The sequence below is a fragment of the Cricetulus griseus genome (assembly GCF_003668045.3).
Source record: "Cricetulus griseus strain 17A/GY chromosome 1 unlocalized genomic scaffold, alternate assembly CriGri-PICRH-1.0 chr1_0, whole genome shotgun sequence".
Classification (NCBI taxonomy): Eukaryota; Metazoa; Chordata; class Mammalia; order Rodentia; family Cricetidae; genus Cricetulus; species Cricetulus griseus.
This window is the reverse complement of record NW_023276806.1, coordinates 127,758,797-127,778,509: the sequence shown is the minus strand read 5'-3', so window position 1 is coordinate 127,778,509 and position 19,713 is coordinate 127,758,797. Positions and strand designations below refer to the sequence as shown.

Here is a 19,713-nt window from a genome sequence, read left to right as displayed (position 1 = left end):
AAGTGTCAGCTCACCTTCAGGTACTATGAACAGAGACTTCCAGATGGCCACTGGCAGGGCAGAGCTGGTTGCTATCAGCATGTACCATGTGGTAGATTCAAGTAGAGACAGCTATAAGCTTTAGGGATGAACTCTGCATTTATGTTGATGTATCCTATTTCAAGAACAGAGCTGTTTGTTTCTAGGCACTTTATCTTCAGATTTTAAAACCTCTAATTGACCACTGAAAATAATTTTGCAAATTATAAGAAAGTAAAAAAAAAAAACCTCTCTTAATTCTGGCAGTATAAGATAGTTTTGAAGCTTTTTAAAAGTTGGTCTTAAAACTCTGGCACTAAGTCTGATGAGCTGAGTTGAGTCTCTGGTAGAAGAGGGAACCAACCGACCTAAGCTGCCCTCAGTGTCTGAGTTTTCCTTGTGTAACATTGGGAAGAGGTTTGATTTTCTTAGGGATCTAGGTGATTTGAGGACAGTGGTAATCTCATCATAGTACTCTGATGATAAACTAAGTGCATTTTGGACCTGCAATATCTATTGCCTGTTGATAACACTGTGTTTCTGAGTAATATCTTGGCCTACCATACACTCAGCATCAACCCCCCATCCCCATACACACACAATCCATTTGCCCTTTGAGGTAAAGGAAAATACGTTTCAGGAATATTCAGGAAACTTTCACCCAGAACCTGTTATTCCTTGGCAGGCAGAGTTCAATGTAGCTTCCCATCACCATATCAAAGTTTAGAAAAGGGCTTGTCCTATGTGAAAAACAGGATGAACAGCTGTGACACGTCATGCCATCTCAGAATGGACTATGTCAGATTTCACAGGATAACCAATGAAATTAAAGGCTTATCACTTCCCACAGCAATAAGTTAGGATACTGCTTGATTTTTTTTTTTTAGTTCTACCTTCCTGCTTTCTAACATTATTACCATTGTTGGGGCCCAAATATAGATTATAATATTTTGGATGCAAGCCTCAGCTTGATTGCAGGAGGTCGAATCTCCCTTTGTCTTTCGGATGTCGGCTGATTACCTCTGGATGCCTGGCCTTGGTGGGGAATGGTTCCTAGTTTGTGTAACAATAGACCTAGGCCCCTGGGTGGACCGGTGGAACTTGCCTGGAAACTAGTGAGGGACTAGTGAGATATTCCCTTGCAGAATGTCCGAGGGCTTGTGTGCCTGCTTTTTGGGACCATCTCTAGGATTAAAGGAAATATTTGATATCAGCTCTATACATGACAATAGACATCTTCTGCCAGCACCCCAATTTTTAGAAAGCTATTTAAGAGATGCTTGAATAAACCGTGAACTCCCACATGAACTGAGAGCCCTGTTGAGATGACAAGATGATTCCTGATCCACACTCTCCCACTCAGGGTCGGACCCTGGGCTGTTTGGCTGGTTCTGATTGCAGCCCCAAAGACATCAGTCCTGAATAGATGGCCTCTGTAGCATGGGACTGATACAGTCCAGACCCCTGCAACCATCAAAGGAATGTCACAGAAAGTGGAAGTGAAAGTTTCCTGTGAGTTAGTAGGATCTTTCTAATGATTCTCCTTAAAATTCAATCCAAAGAACTATTAGAATATCTCTAGATATCTCACTAAAGGGTGTTCTAAGGGGAACAGTGCTGGCTTTAATTGTAGATGTTGGATTTATTATTTTTTCCTATGGTGCTAGGGGTTAAACCAAGGTATTAGATTCTGTAATTAAACAATTATATTGACTGATTGTGTGTTTGCATGAATGCCATGTATGGAGATCAGAGAATAACTTGTGGCATTGGTTCTCCCCTTTCACCATGTGGGTTCCAAGGCTTTGTAGCAAGTGTTCTTACCTGCTAAGACATCTCAATGGTCAATAATGGGTTGTGTTATTAAAAATCAAAACAATCTGGTGAGGCAGCATCTCTTGTTTTGTTTTAAATCTGCTGGCCACAATCATCTGTTCTAAGAAGACAGTGGTAATGTCATTCAAATCTCACCTCTTCCATGGTTTCCCATGGTTCTAAGACTAGTGTCTCAAGTTTGAACACAGGTCTTGGCTCTGTGTGATGTGGTCCTCCTCCAACTCCCCAAGCCTTCCTGTGCCTTCTCCAGCAACTCTTGCAATTCCTTATTCACTGACTTTCTTTCATTACCTTTCTATCAAACACAGGAAGTTGTTTGCCACTTTGTACAGCTTATTGTGACTATATCACCCATATCATAGCATGTCTTAAAAGCCTCTCCCCACAGCAGGGAGTACATATTTTACAAGTGCTTTTGAGCAGCCTAGTATAACTCAAATAATTATTTTATTAACTTTTGTTATTTTAGCAATTAAAATAACTAATTAATTTAGTTGATTACTTGTTAAATTTCTGTCTCATCTAATGGCTCATATATAATGGCTTAATATATATATATATATATATATATATATATTATATATATAGGAAATATATATATATTAGGAAAATGTGTGATCATTCTCTTACATTGTCCTTTCTTCAACTGCTCAGTGGAACTCTTGGCATGCTATAGATATTTCATTATGTTGCTTAATGAGCTCAGATGAAACTTAAGCCAAGATGTCACCTTTTCAAGTGTACTAAGTTTTATAATCTTCTATTTCCCTCCATATTTCTTCTTATTCATAAGCTCCCCATTATAGCCATGGTTCCCTGCCAATATAGGTCCACTCCCCAAGGACAGGTTTCTCCATAGCTAATCACACCAGCACCAGCACACAGAAGGTTTGTTCATTGTTCAGTCATGCTCCCTCCCAAAGCAGGAAATCTGGCATGTTTTCTAGTAATGATATGATTTTTATTAGGATGAATTTTAGAGGTCCAAGTAGGTTAGTACACCCAGAAAATTAAAAGAAATATTAGGATCTTCAAAGCCTTCCAACAAACAAAAAAGTCAAGAGAGACCAGAAATGAACAGTGAGCATTTTGAAATAAGGTGCACTGTGATCTTCATTAATACAGATGTTCTCGGACATAATTGGCTATGTACTTGACTGCAAGCATTGTCTCCTCACAGGTATAGCGGATCTGGGACTCAGGAAGGAGAAAGCCAAACGTGCCTGTATCCCGGAGTTCAAAAGTGAAGGAATATTTGATTCCTTGATCATAAGCCCAGTCATCAGAGCCCCCAGCAGCAAGATCTGAAATGAGAAAACAGCAGGGGAAAAGAAATCAGCAGCTTTTCTCTCTAAACTACAAATTCTTCATTGTGAAAAATACTGTGGGTAGGCTAACCAGCTAGTCAAGAGCAAAACAAAGATTTCAAAAAAAAAAAAAAAAATCAATCCAATTTTGGCCTAGAATTATTTTGTGAGAATGATCTCAGAAAATACTTTTTAGTGATATGAAACACGTGGTTGGAGAGGGCAGTATGAATAGCTCATTTAAGAATGGGTTTTTCATTACGCAAATCTCATAGGCTCCTGACTATTGTTTTCAAGCTGAGTGAAAACAGATCCTCTTGCTTGCCACCTTCCCATGCAGGCTTTAGCCTGCAACAGCCCCTAGGGAGACACTCTAGAATTCCCAGCCCGCATTAGAACACAGCTTGAATTTATGGCGCTGAAGTGTAACTGAGATTAGACTAATTAATATACATGATAATTAATTCTTTGGGAAAATTAAAAAAAAAAACTACTTAAGTACAAATAAAATCTAGGAATGTGAAAAAAAAAAAGAATGGGTTTTTCTCAGGAAAGCAAGGAAAAATGAATGCTAAGAGGTTTGTAGAGACCTCAGAATCATTAAACTTGGCAACATGAGGGCAGGGGTGCCCCTCTTCTCTTTCACTACTAGAGATTGAACTTGGGGCCTTGTTCATGTCAGGCAAGGCCTTTAAAACCAAGCCATACTATCCCTACCCTCTCAGTTTTCACTTTTTATCTTTGGTGTCTGACAACTGGCCTGGCATAGTTACTCATTTAGTTAATTCATTCAATTATAATGCTGTTGTCACTAGCATATTTGTTTATTATTGCTCATCGATTTAAATAAAGAACTGAACATCCCACACTGAGCAGCAAGCCATGTACTCATCTTTAGACATTGTCCCTGCCTCTTATTGGCTTGCATGTGTGTGTGTGTGTGTGTGTGTGTGCTGCATGTTCGAAGAAGATGGTATTAAACCCCTAAGAACTGGAGTTACAGGGGGTTGTGACTCAATTATGTGGGTACTGGAAATAGAAGTCGGGTTTGTAAGAGCAGTTTTATTCTCATAGCATCTATGTTCTAGTCCCCTCCTTTCTTCTTTCCTTTAAGACCTCTTCTCTATCCTACTCCCCACATCCTTTCTCTAGTTTCCTGGCATTTATATACATTGGCTCTGGAACAAGCACACACATATGTAAATCGAAGATCTGCATATGAGTGAGAACATGTGGCCTTTGTCTTTCTAGTCTGGGTGACCCTACTCCATGTAACATTTTCCAGTCCCACTCATTTTTTCTTCAAATTGTATGATTTCATTTTTATTTATGGCTAGATAAAACTCCATTATCCATTTATCTTGGTGTGTGTGTGTGTGTGTGTGTGTGTGTGTGTGTGTGTGTGTGTGTGTATGTGTGTGTATGTTTGCACACGTAGAAGAATTGGGGTCCTTTGAAGAGTGGCTAACTCCTTAAGAAACTCTCCTTTCTACCCACAGTTTTTAATGGAGAAACACTCCCTACAGTGTTTTCATCCAGCAAGGATTCTTCAGCTACACATCTGAGTCACCACCTTAGGAATAAGACCCTCAGCATGCAGGACACTTGGTTTGGGTGTGTTCTTACTCTGTCATTCTAATGGCATACCTCTTAGCATCTGCATGCTTCCCTATGGTGACTTCTTCCAAGATTGCCTTGGTCTACCAGCTCCCTCTTTTCTTTCCTGCTTCCTTCCTCTGCATCCTTCCTTTCTTTTTATTTTAGCGCCTATGGAGAGCTTGGCACATAGTAGATGCCCAAGAGATGTATACAGTAAGCAGATGTTACTGTGGTTTGGCAGGGACATTTATTTCTCTATGTATCTACTGAGTAAAAAAAAAATATTTCATTTAAAAATCACTGTGATGCAAAGTTATATGCTTTAAATTCTGAGAAGAGAAAGGTAGTGGGAAGCATTTGTTCCTTTCTAGACAGGTGGTTTCTTTGCAAAGTTTTGAACCCAAGACTCACAGATGGTTGACGCTCCTGGGCCATATGTGTACTTGGTGCCATGCAGAGAGGCAAGTTCCTTGACCGCACCTTTCACCAGCGCATTCTGAAGAAGAATCATCAGGAAGTGAATACATGAAAACAGGTCATGCCAAACAAGCACACACCTTGTACAGTTGTTTAAAAAACAAAGATATTTATGCCACATTTAGGTTAATATTTTATACTTTTTCAACGTCTGTTTCAACTTTTCCAGTTTAGTAATACTAAAGTCACAAGCAAATCTTGTGAAAGGATGTCTTCCCCAATGCAAAGCAAAGGGCAGCAAGTCTTTATGCTATGGCAAAGGTTGTTGATGTCATTGCACAGGAGCAAAACATATCTGAAAAGGCAAACAAAACAGCCATGACTTGACAATGTGGTAGGTAGAAAGCCAACACTGAGTTATCACAGGATGCTGTGAATTAGGGCTAGAGTATTAACAGCTGAGCACACAAATGTAGAGAGCATAGAAAATGTAACGGCCTTTTAGAGTCAATTCCTCCTCGTGAGACTGTGAGACTGACATTGGCTTCAAAGGACTGTTCTTTTATTGCTTTTAAAGGAACATTTAGTTTGTGCCTGAGCCTCTGCTGTTCCTGTCCTCAGCCGTTGTCTCATATGGACCTTTATCTCCCCACAATCACTTTTAGGGTTACCTCGTCATGTGTCTTCAATGGCTTCAACTTCCTCTTTTGGCAAAAGACTCAGTGTGAACACACCCCAGAGATCTGTCTCAAGTCTCACCTCATATTCTTTCTGTGGTAGGATTTCCTAAATGGCCCCGTGCACCCCTTTCTTTACTGTTGACTTCAGGTATTCTTCTTCCTTCACTGGGTTGCTCTTCCTCCTCTTTGCTTAAACAGAGAGTTTCTATCATCTGTCAGGGTTACTTTCATGTTATCTGCTTTGTGAATTTGACCCTCACTTTCTTTAAGAGTGATGGTCTCTATTTTGCAGCAGCTCCCATCTATCAGAGCTCCTTAAGCCTGTTGAAACCAGTCATTCTGGCATTTATTATTCACGTTGGTTCTCTGTAGGATTTGTGGTGAGTCTTTATTTTTTTTTTTTAAATTTGTTCTTTGTTCTCTTTCCATATAGAGTCTTGAACTTAAGACTCTCAGGCCTTGGTTAAGGTATTCATCTCTATCCTCAGCAGGCCACCTAGTACACATTGGTTGAGTGAGTCCTGTGCTCACAGTCATTATAAATGGGTCAGATTTGGTTGGTTTTGATAGTGTAGAGCTTTTCAAGTTGGACTGTGAATTCCTGAGCAGAGACTGAGGACGGAATGGGAGTGGCAGTGATGTCGTATATTTATGGTTGATGGACTGTCATGTTTAGAAGCTGAAGCTGATTACAAAGGAAGAAATCTGGACCCTTTCTCTGATTCCATTTAAAGCCAAGAGACACAAAAATATCAGAATAAGCATTAATCAGCTAAAATATTGTGTTTTAAATTTCAATTATCTTAACAAAATCCCCATGCAATCAGTATAGGTCTTTTGTTTTGGAAGGTTCAAATAATTTCACCAATATTTATCTTTCTAATATCATCTGTCTACATTATACCACCACAGAATTTTCCAGCAGAACGGAATGCCATGTGGAGTAGCACACTCAGTGAGAATGTTCCACATGAGCTGAATACCTAGTTCCTGTTGAGAACTGTGGATAGAAGTGTAGTTCTAGCATTTGCCATAGGTCAGGAAACTCCATGCCATACATATGGATACGTATGTATGTATGTATGTATGTATGTATGTATGTATGTATGTATATGGGATCAGGAAGCCAGAAGAACCAAGAAACAACACAGAAGAGGATAGAGTCCATAACTCAAAGCTCTGGTTAATGACACTTTCATTGGAACTTGCCATTCGAGGAACAGGGATTAAAACAATTACTAATGTGCACATAAGCCTTACAATTCATAAAGAGTTCTTCCTAAGAGCCAGAAGCAAAATGCAGAGAGACTAAAAGAACATGCCCAAGGGTATGTAGCCATGACATTCTTTCAACTTACTCCAAAAAGAGTGTTGTTGGAGCTGATTTACTGATTGCTAAGAACAGGAGGAAGTTTAATATACATCACCCTAGATAAAGCTTTGCTGTTAATAGTGGCCAAACAAGGCCTGTATAAATCCTTAGCTATGAATTTCTTCCCCTATCTTGCACAGATCACTTTTTGTTCTCTTAATGTAAGAGAGCCTAGAGCAAAAGACCAAGTCTAAAATGTCACATGTAGCTCAAAACCTGCAAGACAAAAGAAAACATAGCACACTATTCACTGGACCCTAGGCTGGTGGGGTCTGGTGGGATTAATAAGCAGACGGAGCTCTTCTCCAATGACCTGTGTTCAAGGGAACTCAGGCTCAAAACCCTCTGCCCATGACCCTCACTCCAATGCCCTGCACACTGCCAGAGTTGGGCTGACTGTCCAGAGTCCATTATTACCGTAAAAAAGCAAGAGCCTCCAACCAAGTCTGAGGTATGAAATAATTCTAAGAAACCAAAGTTTAACTGTCCTTGTCGGTAAACACATGTGATAATGCGAGCCTCAAAATTATCTCCATGAGGTTTCCTTCCTCATGTCCCATTATAATCTTAACTTATACCACGAGACCAATAGGAAATGTTACTTTTATAATTTTTGTGCCTAATGAGATCTCAAGTTTCAAGCAGGCACCAAGGAGAAGGCATTTGGAACTGGGAAATCCCTGATTCTGAGGAACAGAGGGTTCCTGACAGCGTGAAGAAAGGAAAGGAGTCAAAGAAACACCTGGTGTAGGACAGCTGGTCTGCTGCCTCCTCACAGCCCAGAAGCAAAGTGGGGTAGAGGAATGCTGGCTGCCATTGTCATGAAGCAACTTTTCCTTTGCCTGACCCCCACTTTGATGTTCAAGGAAAACACAAAGTGTGAGTCAGTTGAATTTTCAGTCCAGAGGGTTTTTGTTTTCATAAAAAGGTGTTTCTCCCAAATACATTTTAAAAATAAATACTGTATAACATAGGAAAGGAGCAATCTTTGGCAATTGAGATTTACAGAACACCATGTGTTATTTATCTTGAGGAAGATATACAATGCCTTGAAAGCCAAGAGTCTTTGACCAGAAATGTGAGTCTGTTCTTACCTTTGTGTAGAGCACTTCCTCAACCTCTGCTCTCCTGGTATTCAGCTGGATCACGTGTGTGTGTGTGTGTGTGTGTGTGTGTGTGTGTGTGTGTGTGTGTGTATGTGTGTCTGTGTGTGAGTGTGTGTCTCTCTGTGTGTGAGTGTGTGTGTGAGAGAGTGTGTGAGTGTGTGTGAGTGTGTGTGAGTGTGTGAGTGTGTGAGTGTGTGTGAGTGTGTGTGAGTGTGTGAGTGTGTGAGTGTGTGTGTGAGTGTGTGTGTGAGTGTGTGTGTGTGTATGTGTGTGTGTGTCTGTGTGTGTGTCTCTATGTGTGAGTGTGTTTCTCTGTGTATGAGTGTGTGTGTATGAGAGTGTGTGTATGAGAGTGTGTGTGTGTGAGTGTGTGTGTGTGTGTGTGTGTGTGTGTGTGTGTGTGTGTGTGTGTGTGTTGGGGGTAGGTTTTCTGGTACAGTGCAGTGTGTTTACCAGCATTCTCTGTCCTCTACCATGAGATGTCAGTAAACTCCCATAGTAAGTCAATCAAAATGTCTCACAAACATTACCAAATGTCTTCTCTGGGTAGAAGTGTGTAGCAAAACTAGTTTCAAGTGAGTAAAAGATCCAGTTATGGCTGATGAGTTTAGGAGAAAAGTTACAAGAAGAAGACATAGGGTTGAAGGTGTGCCTGCCAATGATATTACAGATACACCTTCAGCACTTTCACTCCCCAGAATATCATTTTACCAGCAGGATTGGTAGATTTAGCAAAAATATTGACTCCCAGTTAAATGTAAATTTCAAATAAACTAAGGACATTTCTCCAGTATGAGTCTACCTCATGAAGGATTTGAGACACGGTTATAGTAAAAATTAGTCGTTTTATGGAAATCCAAGTTAAACGGGGAGTCGTGTAACAGACCTGACTAGTATTTACCACATCTCCAGCTCCAGGGCTCACTGTGACACAGGCTTCTATTCTGACATCCTGGGTCTCCCACAAGATGCCCAGCTTTACCACCCACACTTTTTCTATCAAAGGCATTCCTTAACCCTGCTTTTTACTCTGACTTTTATTGATTTTATTCTATGCTTTCAATGCCCCATTCCTCCCTGCCTATCTGAATGATGTCTATTCTTTAATTCTTAGAATAAATATCATACCTCCTTCCTTCTTCTGCTTTTCCTCTTCCTCCTTCTTTCTTTTTGGACAGGGTTTCTCCACTTAACCCTGGCTGTCCTAGGACTCACTATATAGATCAGGCTGGCTTTAAATTCACAGAAATCAGCCTGCCTCTACTGCCTTAGTGTTGGCATTAAAGGTGTGTAGCACTGCTACATCTCCTTTCCTACCCAACATATAACACTTGTTGCCATTTCCCTCTCATGAGTCCCTACAAATGTGCATAAGTAAATTCCCAGTCATGTATTTTATGGATTCCTGCCTCTGAATTTCAGTAAGACCCTAAGTTCTCAAATGGCAGGGGACTTAACTGATGGAAACTTAGTATGAACTCAATGCAATTTCTGTTAAGTCATGTACTATCAGCCCAGGGGAGAATTTTATGAAGCCAAGAAGTCCCTGAACTTTGTAATAGTATCAGCAACAAGCTTCTTTGTTAAGAGACATTTTATGGTTTCATTTAAAACTTTTTGGCTATTTTTTTTTTTGTTTATCTTTGAAATGAGAGATTCTGAGAAAATAACTCTACTCACCTTAGTTGTTAGTAGCCTCCCGACTGGGGGATTATGGCCTTGCTAGTCTAGTCATTAGGCAAGGACATTGTGTCAGCCATGATGGGCATATGCATAGTACTGCAGTTGTCTAACTTAAACGTAATTAATATTCGTTCCCTTTGAACCTTTACATTTATCTATAAATGTGACCCTATGTTGTATTCACATGCTTGAGTAAGGTGATAGGATGCTTTTTTTTCCCTTTTGAGACAAAATCTCATTATGTAGCCCTGGTTATCCTGAAACTTGCTATGTAGAACAGAATGGTCTTGAACTCATAGTAATCTGCTGGCTTCTGCTTCCCAAGTGCTGGGATTAAAGGCGTGTGCTGCCACGATCAGCCTCAGAGGATGCTATTTTTGTAGCTCATTAATTGAAAGTTTAATGAAGAAGCAGTGAGTGACATGCCACTGAATTGGAAGGTGTTTTTAATCTGTGGTCACATTTAATGGTTTTTCAGAAGATTGTTATTTTTTCCTGGTTGTTGTCATCTTTCTCCTCTTGGATAATGAATATACTCATCAAAAGAATGGCCCAGGATCTAAGATTGTACCTTCAGAAGTCATTGCTCTCAGGTAATCTGAGTAAATCCTTTGTAATATCCATGATCAGAGTTAATTACAAGTGTGATGCAAAACTTTTCTCATGGATTTCCTCAAAATGCTTATTGTGTACCATAGTAGAATGCATAGAAATATGTGGGTCTTAAATTGGTCAGTGGAATTTATTGAAGACCCAGATATAAATGTACACACCTATGAATACCTGAATTTTTTGTAAAGATTCCAAAATTACACATGAGAAAAAAGAAAATAGCATCTCCAACAAATGGTGCTGGTCAAACAGGGTGGGTGCATGCAGAAAAATACAAGTAGATCCATACTTATAACTCTACACAGAGCTCAACTCCTGCCTCAAAGACCTCAACATAAAACCAGATACATTGAACCTGATAGAAGAATGAGTAGAGAACAGCCTTGAACTCATTGGCACAGGAAAAGACTCCCTGAACAGTACACAGATAGCACAGGAACTAAGATGAGCAATTAATAAATAGGACCTTATGAAACCGAACAGTTTTTGCATGCCAAAGGACATTGTTAACAGGACAAAATGTCAGCCTATAGAATGGGAAAAGATTTTTATCAACTACACATCCTGATAGAGGGATAATATATAAATTATATAAAGAACTCAAGAAACTAAATACCAAGAAGACACACCAATTTAAAAATAGGATACAGATCTAAACAGAATCCTCAATACCAGAAATTCAAATGACTGAGAAGCACTTAAAGAATTGTTCAATATTCTTAGATATCAGGAAACTACTTTGAGATTTCATCTTATACCTGTCAGGGTGACTAAGATCAAGGATGTAGAGTACAGAGAATACTCATCAATTGCTGGTGGGAGTGCAAACTTGTACAGCCCCATTGGAAATCAGTGTGGAGATTCCTCAGGAAGATGAGGATCAATCTTCTTCAAGATCTACCTATACCACTCCTGGGCATATACTCAGACGATGCTTCATTCTACTGAAAAGACATTGCTCAACCATGTTTATTGCTGCTCTCTTCAAAATAGCCAGAAATTGCAAACAAGCTACATGTCCCTCAACAGAAGAAGGGATAAAGAATCTGTTCTACATTACACAATGGATGATTAATCAGCCATTAAAAGAATTGACATCATGAAATTCAAAGGTAAATGTATGGAACTAGACAAAAATCATGCTGAGATCCACAAAGACACATATAGTATGAATTTGATTATTAGTGAATATTAGCTGTTAATTCAGTGATACCAATAATCACATAGGTTAGGTATAAAGTAAGGCCCTAGAGGGGGACAGAGAGATCTCTTTAGGAAAGTTAGGGATGGATGGTGGAGGAGCTGAAATGGGAAGATCAAATGGAGAAGAGGAGTGGAGAGAAAAATGATCCAAGGGATATGGGAGGAGACAGCTAAAATTAATGGCCAGTTGAGAGGTAATATGGAAACCTAATGCAGTAGACACATATGAAAGTGATCTAACTGAAAAACCAAATAATGGGGGATATAGCATACCAGCTGGCGATCTCTTGTGACCAAACAAACTTTTAGTACTGGGATTGGGTTATATATAAATGGGGTTTATATAATTGAGTTGTTGGGTCCCATGGTTTGAATGAAAATAGCCCCAATACTCTCATAGGGAGTGGTGTTAATTGACAATCGAAGGTATGGCTTCTTGGAGTAGATATGGTCTTGTTGGGGGAAGTATCTTCCTGGGGGTGAGCTTTGGGGCTTCACATGCTCTAACAAAGATACATGAGAATTCCTAAACCACCCAGGCTATTGCCAAGACAATGGGTTGCTCTCTATAAACTAACAGCAGGTTCCCATTTCTGAAGACAACACCTACACAACTCATTGAACATCCAGAATTTGAGCTGGTGCCTACAAAGAGCCTTCATCCCTCTGTTTTCGTATCTTTTGTACAGGAAGGTACTCTGTACACTACCAAAAGAGAAATGTAAACACCAAACCTTCCCCAAGCCCTTTGATCTAAAATGGTGTCCTGCCTACAAAATATGCTAGGGCAATGTTGGCACAAAGCTTGTGGGAGTAACAAATATCTAATTTCACTTAAGCCCACTCCACAAGATAAAACTCATTCAGGAACTAGAGAATAGATAGCCCAGAGACCTAGGGTAAAACCAAATACTACTATTATAAAAAAAAGAGCAATAAAATGATCCCTAATGATATTCTGTTATACTCATATATCAGTGGCTTGCTTGGCCATCATCAGAGAAGCTTCCTCCTGCAGCAGTTGGAACAAACACAGAGACCCACAGATAGACATTATGCAGAGAGTGAGACATCTTGAAATTTTCAGCTCTACATGGGATGTCTTCTTCAACCCACTCCCACTCCACCCTCAGAGCTCAGGGAACCCTGAGAAAGAGGAGGCAGAAAGAGTGTAAGAGCCAGATTGGATGGAGAACACCAAGAAACAAGCCCCTGAATTCAGACTGAAGCAGCATGCACAGTGCCAGCATAGGACTGTACCAGGCCCTCTGCATATATTATGGCTTCCAGTTTAGTATTTTTATGGAACCCCTGAGTATGTAAACAAATAAGTCTCTGATGCTTGTGTCATATCTTGGACTCTTTTCCTTCTGTTCATTTGTCTTGTTCAACTCCTATATGATAGTTTTTAAGATTATTTTTATTTTGTTATATTTTAATTATTCCTTAGAAGTTTTGTTGTTTTTTAATTAGAGGCAGAAAGGGAGTAGATCTGGGTGAGGGGATGGGGGAGGAACTGGATGAAGTAGAGGGAGGTAAACCATAATAACGATATATTATGCGAGAAAAAAATCTATTTTCAATAAAAGGGAAAAAATGAAAGTCTTTGGCAATTGTGGCAAGCTAAGGAATTTTCTAATTGCCACTATCTCTAGGCTCACGGCTACCCCTACTAATAGTGACAGCTTATCTAAACCTTCATGTCTAGACTGGAAAATCAGAAGCAGAGAATTTCTAAGATTATTTTATGGTTTCTAATGCAGAAAGGTCCTTGTGTCCTGGATTGGCTGCACTGAATTCACCATGTGTTATACTGGCTCAGTGTGCAGGGTGTGACAATGCACTTAGCTGTGTTCTTCTAGCTTCCTGCTTTTCAGATTGAATTGGTGTATAATTATTTATTATTGTTGTTAACCAGCCTGTGTGTGTCAACCAAAGATTGGGATATTTTTCACAAATGGTAAATGCAGCCATATGGCTAGGACTGGAGGGATCTTCCACTATGTCTCACAGTTTTTATTTCCTCTGACCATAAATAAGTCTCCTAGTTTCATACTTCCTTGTCCTTTAGAATTTTAAAAATTCAAGTAACATTTTCTGAGCCTTAAAGTTCCATTTGAAGATAAAATAACATTATATTAGGAAGTCTACACTGAGGGATTGGATGTTTTATGAAGCCCAGGAAATCATGACCACTTTGTGTTCTTCCTTTAAATTATATGGAATGGCTAAATGGAAATTGCACTCCACATATTCTTATTATTTCACATTTTTACTGTTCTTCTGAAGTATTTTTGGAGACTTTTATAATCTATAAGAGCTACTTTAAAAATTTTGTGTGTGTGTGTGTGTGTGTCCCCAATTCAAGTGCTCTAAATTTTATCTTGCTCTCTTTGGTTATTGGTCTTAACTTCCGATAGCCAGCTTAAAAATTAATATACACATATATTTATGTATATGTATTTCTTGAGGGATTCAAACATATTTTAAAATATATATACATTGATGTGTGATACTTACTTCTATGAACTCGTCGTAGTTAATTGCTCATATGATTATATCTTGATCATTGAACAATACGATTAACATTTTGAGTCAAAGATATTTAACTTTTAAAAGTTGTTCCCTATGTTTAGAATACCTCAGTCACACTATTTGTTATTGAATTATTTGTTACTGTTTTATCTGATCAAACAATGGAACAAACAATTTCAAGATCTCACAGATAAAGCTGTTATCTACTAAATGTTACAACTTCTAAATGCCATCTGCCACATTTTTTTTGTGGTAAAATCTAGATGGAGCCACTTGACACTGACTAAAATAAGGTGTGCCATCAAGGACTTTGTCAATTATGTTCAGTACAACTAAAATAATCCTTTGATCAGTGCTGTGGTTTGAAAATGACATGCCCTCCATCCGGTCATGTGTTTGAACACTCAGTCTCCAGCTGATGGCACTGTTTGATCTTCAGGAAGGAAAGTCTTACTGGATGAAACATCTCACTGGTAACTTTGTGGTTGTGGAGCCTGGCCCCATTTCTGTTCTTTGTCTATGTTTTCCACGGGTGGATGAAATGGGACCTCTCTGATCCTTAACTGCCAGAGCAGCCTCATGCTCCTGTCCTGCCTTCCCTGCCTGCCACAATGAACTTCATTTCCTCTGGAACCATAAGACAAAATAAATCTCTTTTCCCTTAGCTTGCTTTTTGTCAGGGTAGTTTATCACAGTAATAGGACAGTAATTAATACAATCACTATTGTGGTAAAGCTAAATGGAACTGCCGTCGTTTTGAATATTAGTAAATAAATCACATTCATTGGAGATTGTTCCCTGTATCAAAATTCCATTTCTTTCATTCAATTTATTCAGAAAATTCAATTCCTTAATATATATATATATATATATATATATATATATATATATATATCACACACATACACACACACACACACACACACTACTCCTTAAACTAATAAGAGAACTTCCAGAAATTGTTCTGACAACTTCTTTCAGAATTAATAAAAAGTTTCAATACTGAAATAGTCTCCCTCCCATTGTACCCACTCACCAATTCCTCATAGTTCGCAGGCAGCTTATTTGCATAGGAGTAAGGGTAGAGCAATAACTGAGAGTATGAGTGAATAGTCAGATAGGCCTTGATAGAGGAGAGGTTCTTGCGGATGAAATCTGCGAGGGCCTTGGTCTCCTTTTCAGATTCTGCAGCTGGTCCACAGTAAGTGTCAGAGCAGGGACTCCGAGAAGCTCCCACTTCTGCAGAAATGTATATTCCTATTAGTGGCCAGTGATTGCCTACTGAAGTTTTCATAGTAGATGTTAGGTGTTTCAGATTTCCAAATTAGGAAGTTAAATAATACAAGGCATTTTCTCAGGATTCTTTAACAATTATTTTTGGTTTCTTATCTGCCTGCCAACTAAGTATCTGTCTTTCATCTATTTATCTATCTATGCATGTATTAGGATGGTATGTTTTTAAGCTGATATAATAAGAAATGACACATGAAATTACTAATATCTCTTTGCTATAGGCCCTTTTAAACATCCATATTTATGAAGACAAGTAGTATCCCTGTGTTCCGACTATACTTCAGTCTGTACTGTATATATGTATATAATATAGACAGTATAGGAAAATTATTATGATGGAATACTTAATAATATTTATGAAGACAATCCTGCTATTATGATCATTTAATTATATCAGAATTTTCTTTCAATGATTTTTTAAATACCTGTGTCTAAATGGCTGTTAGACTGATTCTATAAATATACTTCTCATATTGTTGGATTGTGTCAGTTGTATCAATTGAGCATTTCCAGAATTTACCATAGCTGGGATTACAACACAGAGCTTTGCCCATATATCTTAATCAAATGAATCAATAAACTATTTTCTGTGCTTTGAGAAAGTTAAAATTCTAAAACATAAAACTTTGTAGTTTTTCTTGGTTTGAATATTGCCCTATTGTTTTCTTATGCTACTTTACCTCTTACACTTTTTAGTGCTGCCTGCAAAGTGGTTAGCCAGACAGATACTCACCACACCAACCAGCATTAAAATTTCTGTTAGGGTCTACACCCACGCAGCTACTTCCAGCCCGAGTAGAGCGAGTCTTTCTCCACATTCGGCTCTGAAAGTAGATTACATAGTTAGATAAAAAACCACAGGAAGTAACTGGTGTAATTTCATAAGTCCTTCTGAGTTCTTGTACCTTAGTCCAGGTGTAGACATAGCCATCAATGTTGACCACAGGCAGAACATAAAAGTCCAATTCATCAAGAAGCTGTTTCATGTGGATCTCTTGTTCATAGGTTCGGACAGCCTGTAAATGAAGAACAATGGGGAATTTCATGGGATGGAAGGGATGATGCTATCAAAATTTACATGACCTGGATGCAGGGTTCTCTGCCTCCTTGGCTAGCCTACATTTAAATTCAAATTTTCCCTGGGATTTCTTGGATAAGGCATTGGAAATTAATTCAGAAGTTCTTTGAACAAAAAAATAGGTTTTACATAATAAATTCTTCTATTTTAAAAGCATATCAATATAAGATTTTAAATTTTTAAACTCAAGAACAGATAAGCAATTTAAAAAGACCTATAACCACCAATGAAATAGAAGCAGTCATCAAAAGTCTTCCAACCAAAAAAAGCCAAATTATTTTGTGGACACACCTCTTTTACAAACCACTGACAGAATGCAGGAGAAATCCACTCTCTTGCATGGAAACCACAATCAATGAAGATGGCAGGCTTATTGGGTTTAGCTTTGCCAACCTATTATGAACAAAAAGAAAAGGAGAAATGTGATTCACCACATGGCACACAGGGATTAACATCCACTCCTTTTGGACTCAAAGGTGAAACCTAACAACACTCAAACTGTTCTTGTCTCTGAAGAATCTCTGGGTGTAACTTGAAAGCTTGCATTATTATTAGGCTTATCAAGCCTTCATTGCCACAAGAAGCTTGATTACCCTGCGCAACTATATTCCTGTAACACTTATTCTTAGCTACTGTTATTAGGTGATGTGGCTGTGAAAATCAGATGATTAATTATAACTAATTATGATGATTGTTGCTAATTTTATGAAAAATGTTCTTTTCTCCATTTATTTCTCATCTTTTCATTTTGCCACTGGAATTGCAGGACAAAAGTGGCTCTGAGGATGAAGGTAACAAGCTGTGAAGCTCATTGTAATGGGGTCTAATGAATGAGACTAGCCTGTCAGATGACTTCCCACAGCTTCTTGCAACTTGCAAACAAACTTGGAAACCATTTCTGGAAGAGGAGCATTTCATCATTTATGTTTCTGACAGGGAAGTGGTAACATTTATAAGACGTCTCTTATTCACTTAATATTTTTGATTAGTCAAGTAGGTAGCAGTGTCAACATATGGAATTTGTAAAAACTTATTCCTGTATTATTTTGGTCCATTTATTGGTAGCATTTGATTCAATAAACCTTTTGAAGTTAAAAAAAAGTTGTCTCTTATTTTACTAGATTTTTCACACAAGTGATTATGTGAAAAATGCACATAGAATAAACAATCCAAGGAGTCTGAGCTATAGAGTTTTTTTTTTTTTCTTTTAGATAAACACGCCTACGAAACAGATGCTAGTGAATCAGAATTCATTGATTTAAACCACCCAGGTCATGTTTAAAAACTGTTACCTTGAGGAGATAAATGTTACGTCCTTCAAATGTGGTTCCAATGGTGCTCTGAGAGATGAGTTGTGGATTCTCGCTGGCAATTTGTTGAATCCAAGCCTCTATCTACCAAAGGGAATCATTCTTGGATTAATGTGATATTGATAGTTCAAACTCCAAGCCCCCGGAAACAGGATCAGATTCAGGGGCATCCCATACCTTTTCCCAGTTGTTATACTTGGTGTAACTGTGTCCAGTTGCACGGGTGTGGCTATCAAACTGGGCTTCCACAAGATTTTTCACGTTGCTTATCAATACCCTGTATGAGTCAAAGGGGGATGTTTCTGAGTATGAACATATTCTCTCTCAGGGAATACACATGTAGGCGAGAGCCACAGCTTTAACAGATGCTGCAGGGCATCCCATTGACTCACATATTGTCTTCTGACTGTTTCTGAGGCTCTTCAAGCTGAACTACTTAAGGAAGATTTTATTGCCAATTCCAGAAAGTGAGACGTTGAGGACCTTGAGGAGCATGAGTATGATGGGATCTTAAGGGCCCATCCCTCACATATTTTAGTGAACTAAACACAGAAATGGCTTCCTTTGATATCGAGACATTTGCCTCAGGGTCATGGGCATCCACACAACAATACATATCCTAGTCATATTTATTTTATTTTATTTTTTAAACCTCAGGCATTTTACTGATTTTAGCACTGAAAGCTCCATGTCCCAGAAACCTACTCACTACCACCATTGTAATGTGAGGATCACTGAGGGCCAGTCTTCAGAGTTTTAGGAAAACAACTTACTATTGAAAATTCAAAAATATTATAGCATTAAGTATTTATCAGGTAAAAAGACACTGAGTTTAAAGAACTAGTGTCTTCTTTGCTGTTTGGTTGACCTGATAATCTAATAACAGCTCTTCAGCAAGGCAATACTAAAACTAGAGAGACAGAACCCTTGAGGCCTGCTTATTCCTATAAATTCAGTTGAGAAGAAACTTCTTATGTATGTGTGTATGAATGTGTGCATGTGCATTTATCTTTATCTCCCATTATTGTTTTGGAGGGGAAGTGTGCTTGAAAGGGAAAAACATCTGAGCATTGATGTCCCTAATCTCTGAATATTCCAGAACAAGGTCAGTTTGCAAAACTTCTGTCATTTACAGTTAAGCTTTCCAGTGGTTTTTATCTGACATGAGAGAATTGCAGACACACATCAAAAGTCTTCTTTTCATCCCTTGGACCCAAGGGTACCTCTGAACTTCCCATGTAAGTCTCCCTCCATTTGGTGAATTTGGGTATGAGTATGTGCCTGTTTGTAGAAAATGAAATAAATTAATCCTAAAGACTTATTTGAGTTCTTAGTAAATTCTTTCTTACAACTTAACTCTCTTAATATTTAAAAGAGGAAAAGAAACAAATCTTAGAGTTTATCTCAGCAAAGAAGTTTTCTTTGGAATAATCATCAAAACCTTGTTAGTGAGTTAGTATTCTGTGATCCATCCCAAACTTAGTAGCTTAGAGGAGCATAGGTCTCTTAATGAATGTACGATTCTGGAGGTTAAGAGTCCCACACAGGTCTCACTGGACTGGGAGGAAGATATCAGTGTAGATATGTTTCTGTCAGGATCAACTAGGAAAGAATTGATCCTGATGAGCCTTTGGCAGCTCCTGGCTGCCTGAATTCCTTGGCTA

General features: G+C 38.6%; 1 protein-coding gene across 1 annotated transcript in view; it reads right to left on the bottom strand.

The window, feature by feature from the left end:
- Window positions 1-2,970: 2,970 nt before the first annotated feature.
- The window catches only part of Cpb1 (carboxypeptidase B1), a 29,295-nt gene continuing 12,552 nt past the window's right edge, over window positions 2,971-19,713 (bottom strand). The window contains exons 4-11 of the mRNA XM_027391825.2: window positions 18,227-18,326; window positions 18,032-18,133; window positions 17,031-17,132; window positions 16,567-16,677; window positions 16,395-16,485; window positions 15,405-15,607; window positions 5,172-5,256; window positions 2,971-3,158 (exon numbers count right to left, since the gene is read on the bottom strand). Coding sequence (XP_027247626.1) covers window positions 2,971-3,158; window positions 5,172-5,256; window positions 15,405-15,607; window positions 16,395-16,485; window positions 16,567-16,677; window positions 17,031-17,132; window positions 18,032-18,133; window positions 18,227-18,326 — 982 coding nt within the window. The remainder of the gene's footprint in view (window positions 3,159-5,171; window positions 5,257-15,404; window positions 15,608-16,394; window positions 16,486-16,566; window positions 16,678-17,030; window positions 17,133-18,031; window positions 18,134-18,226; window positions 18,327-19,713) is intronic.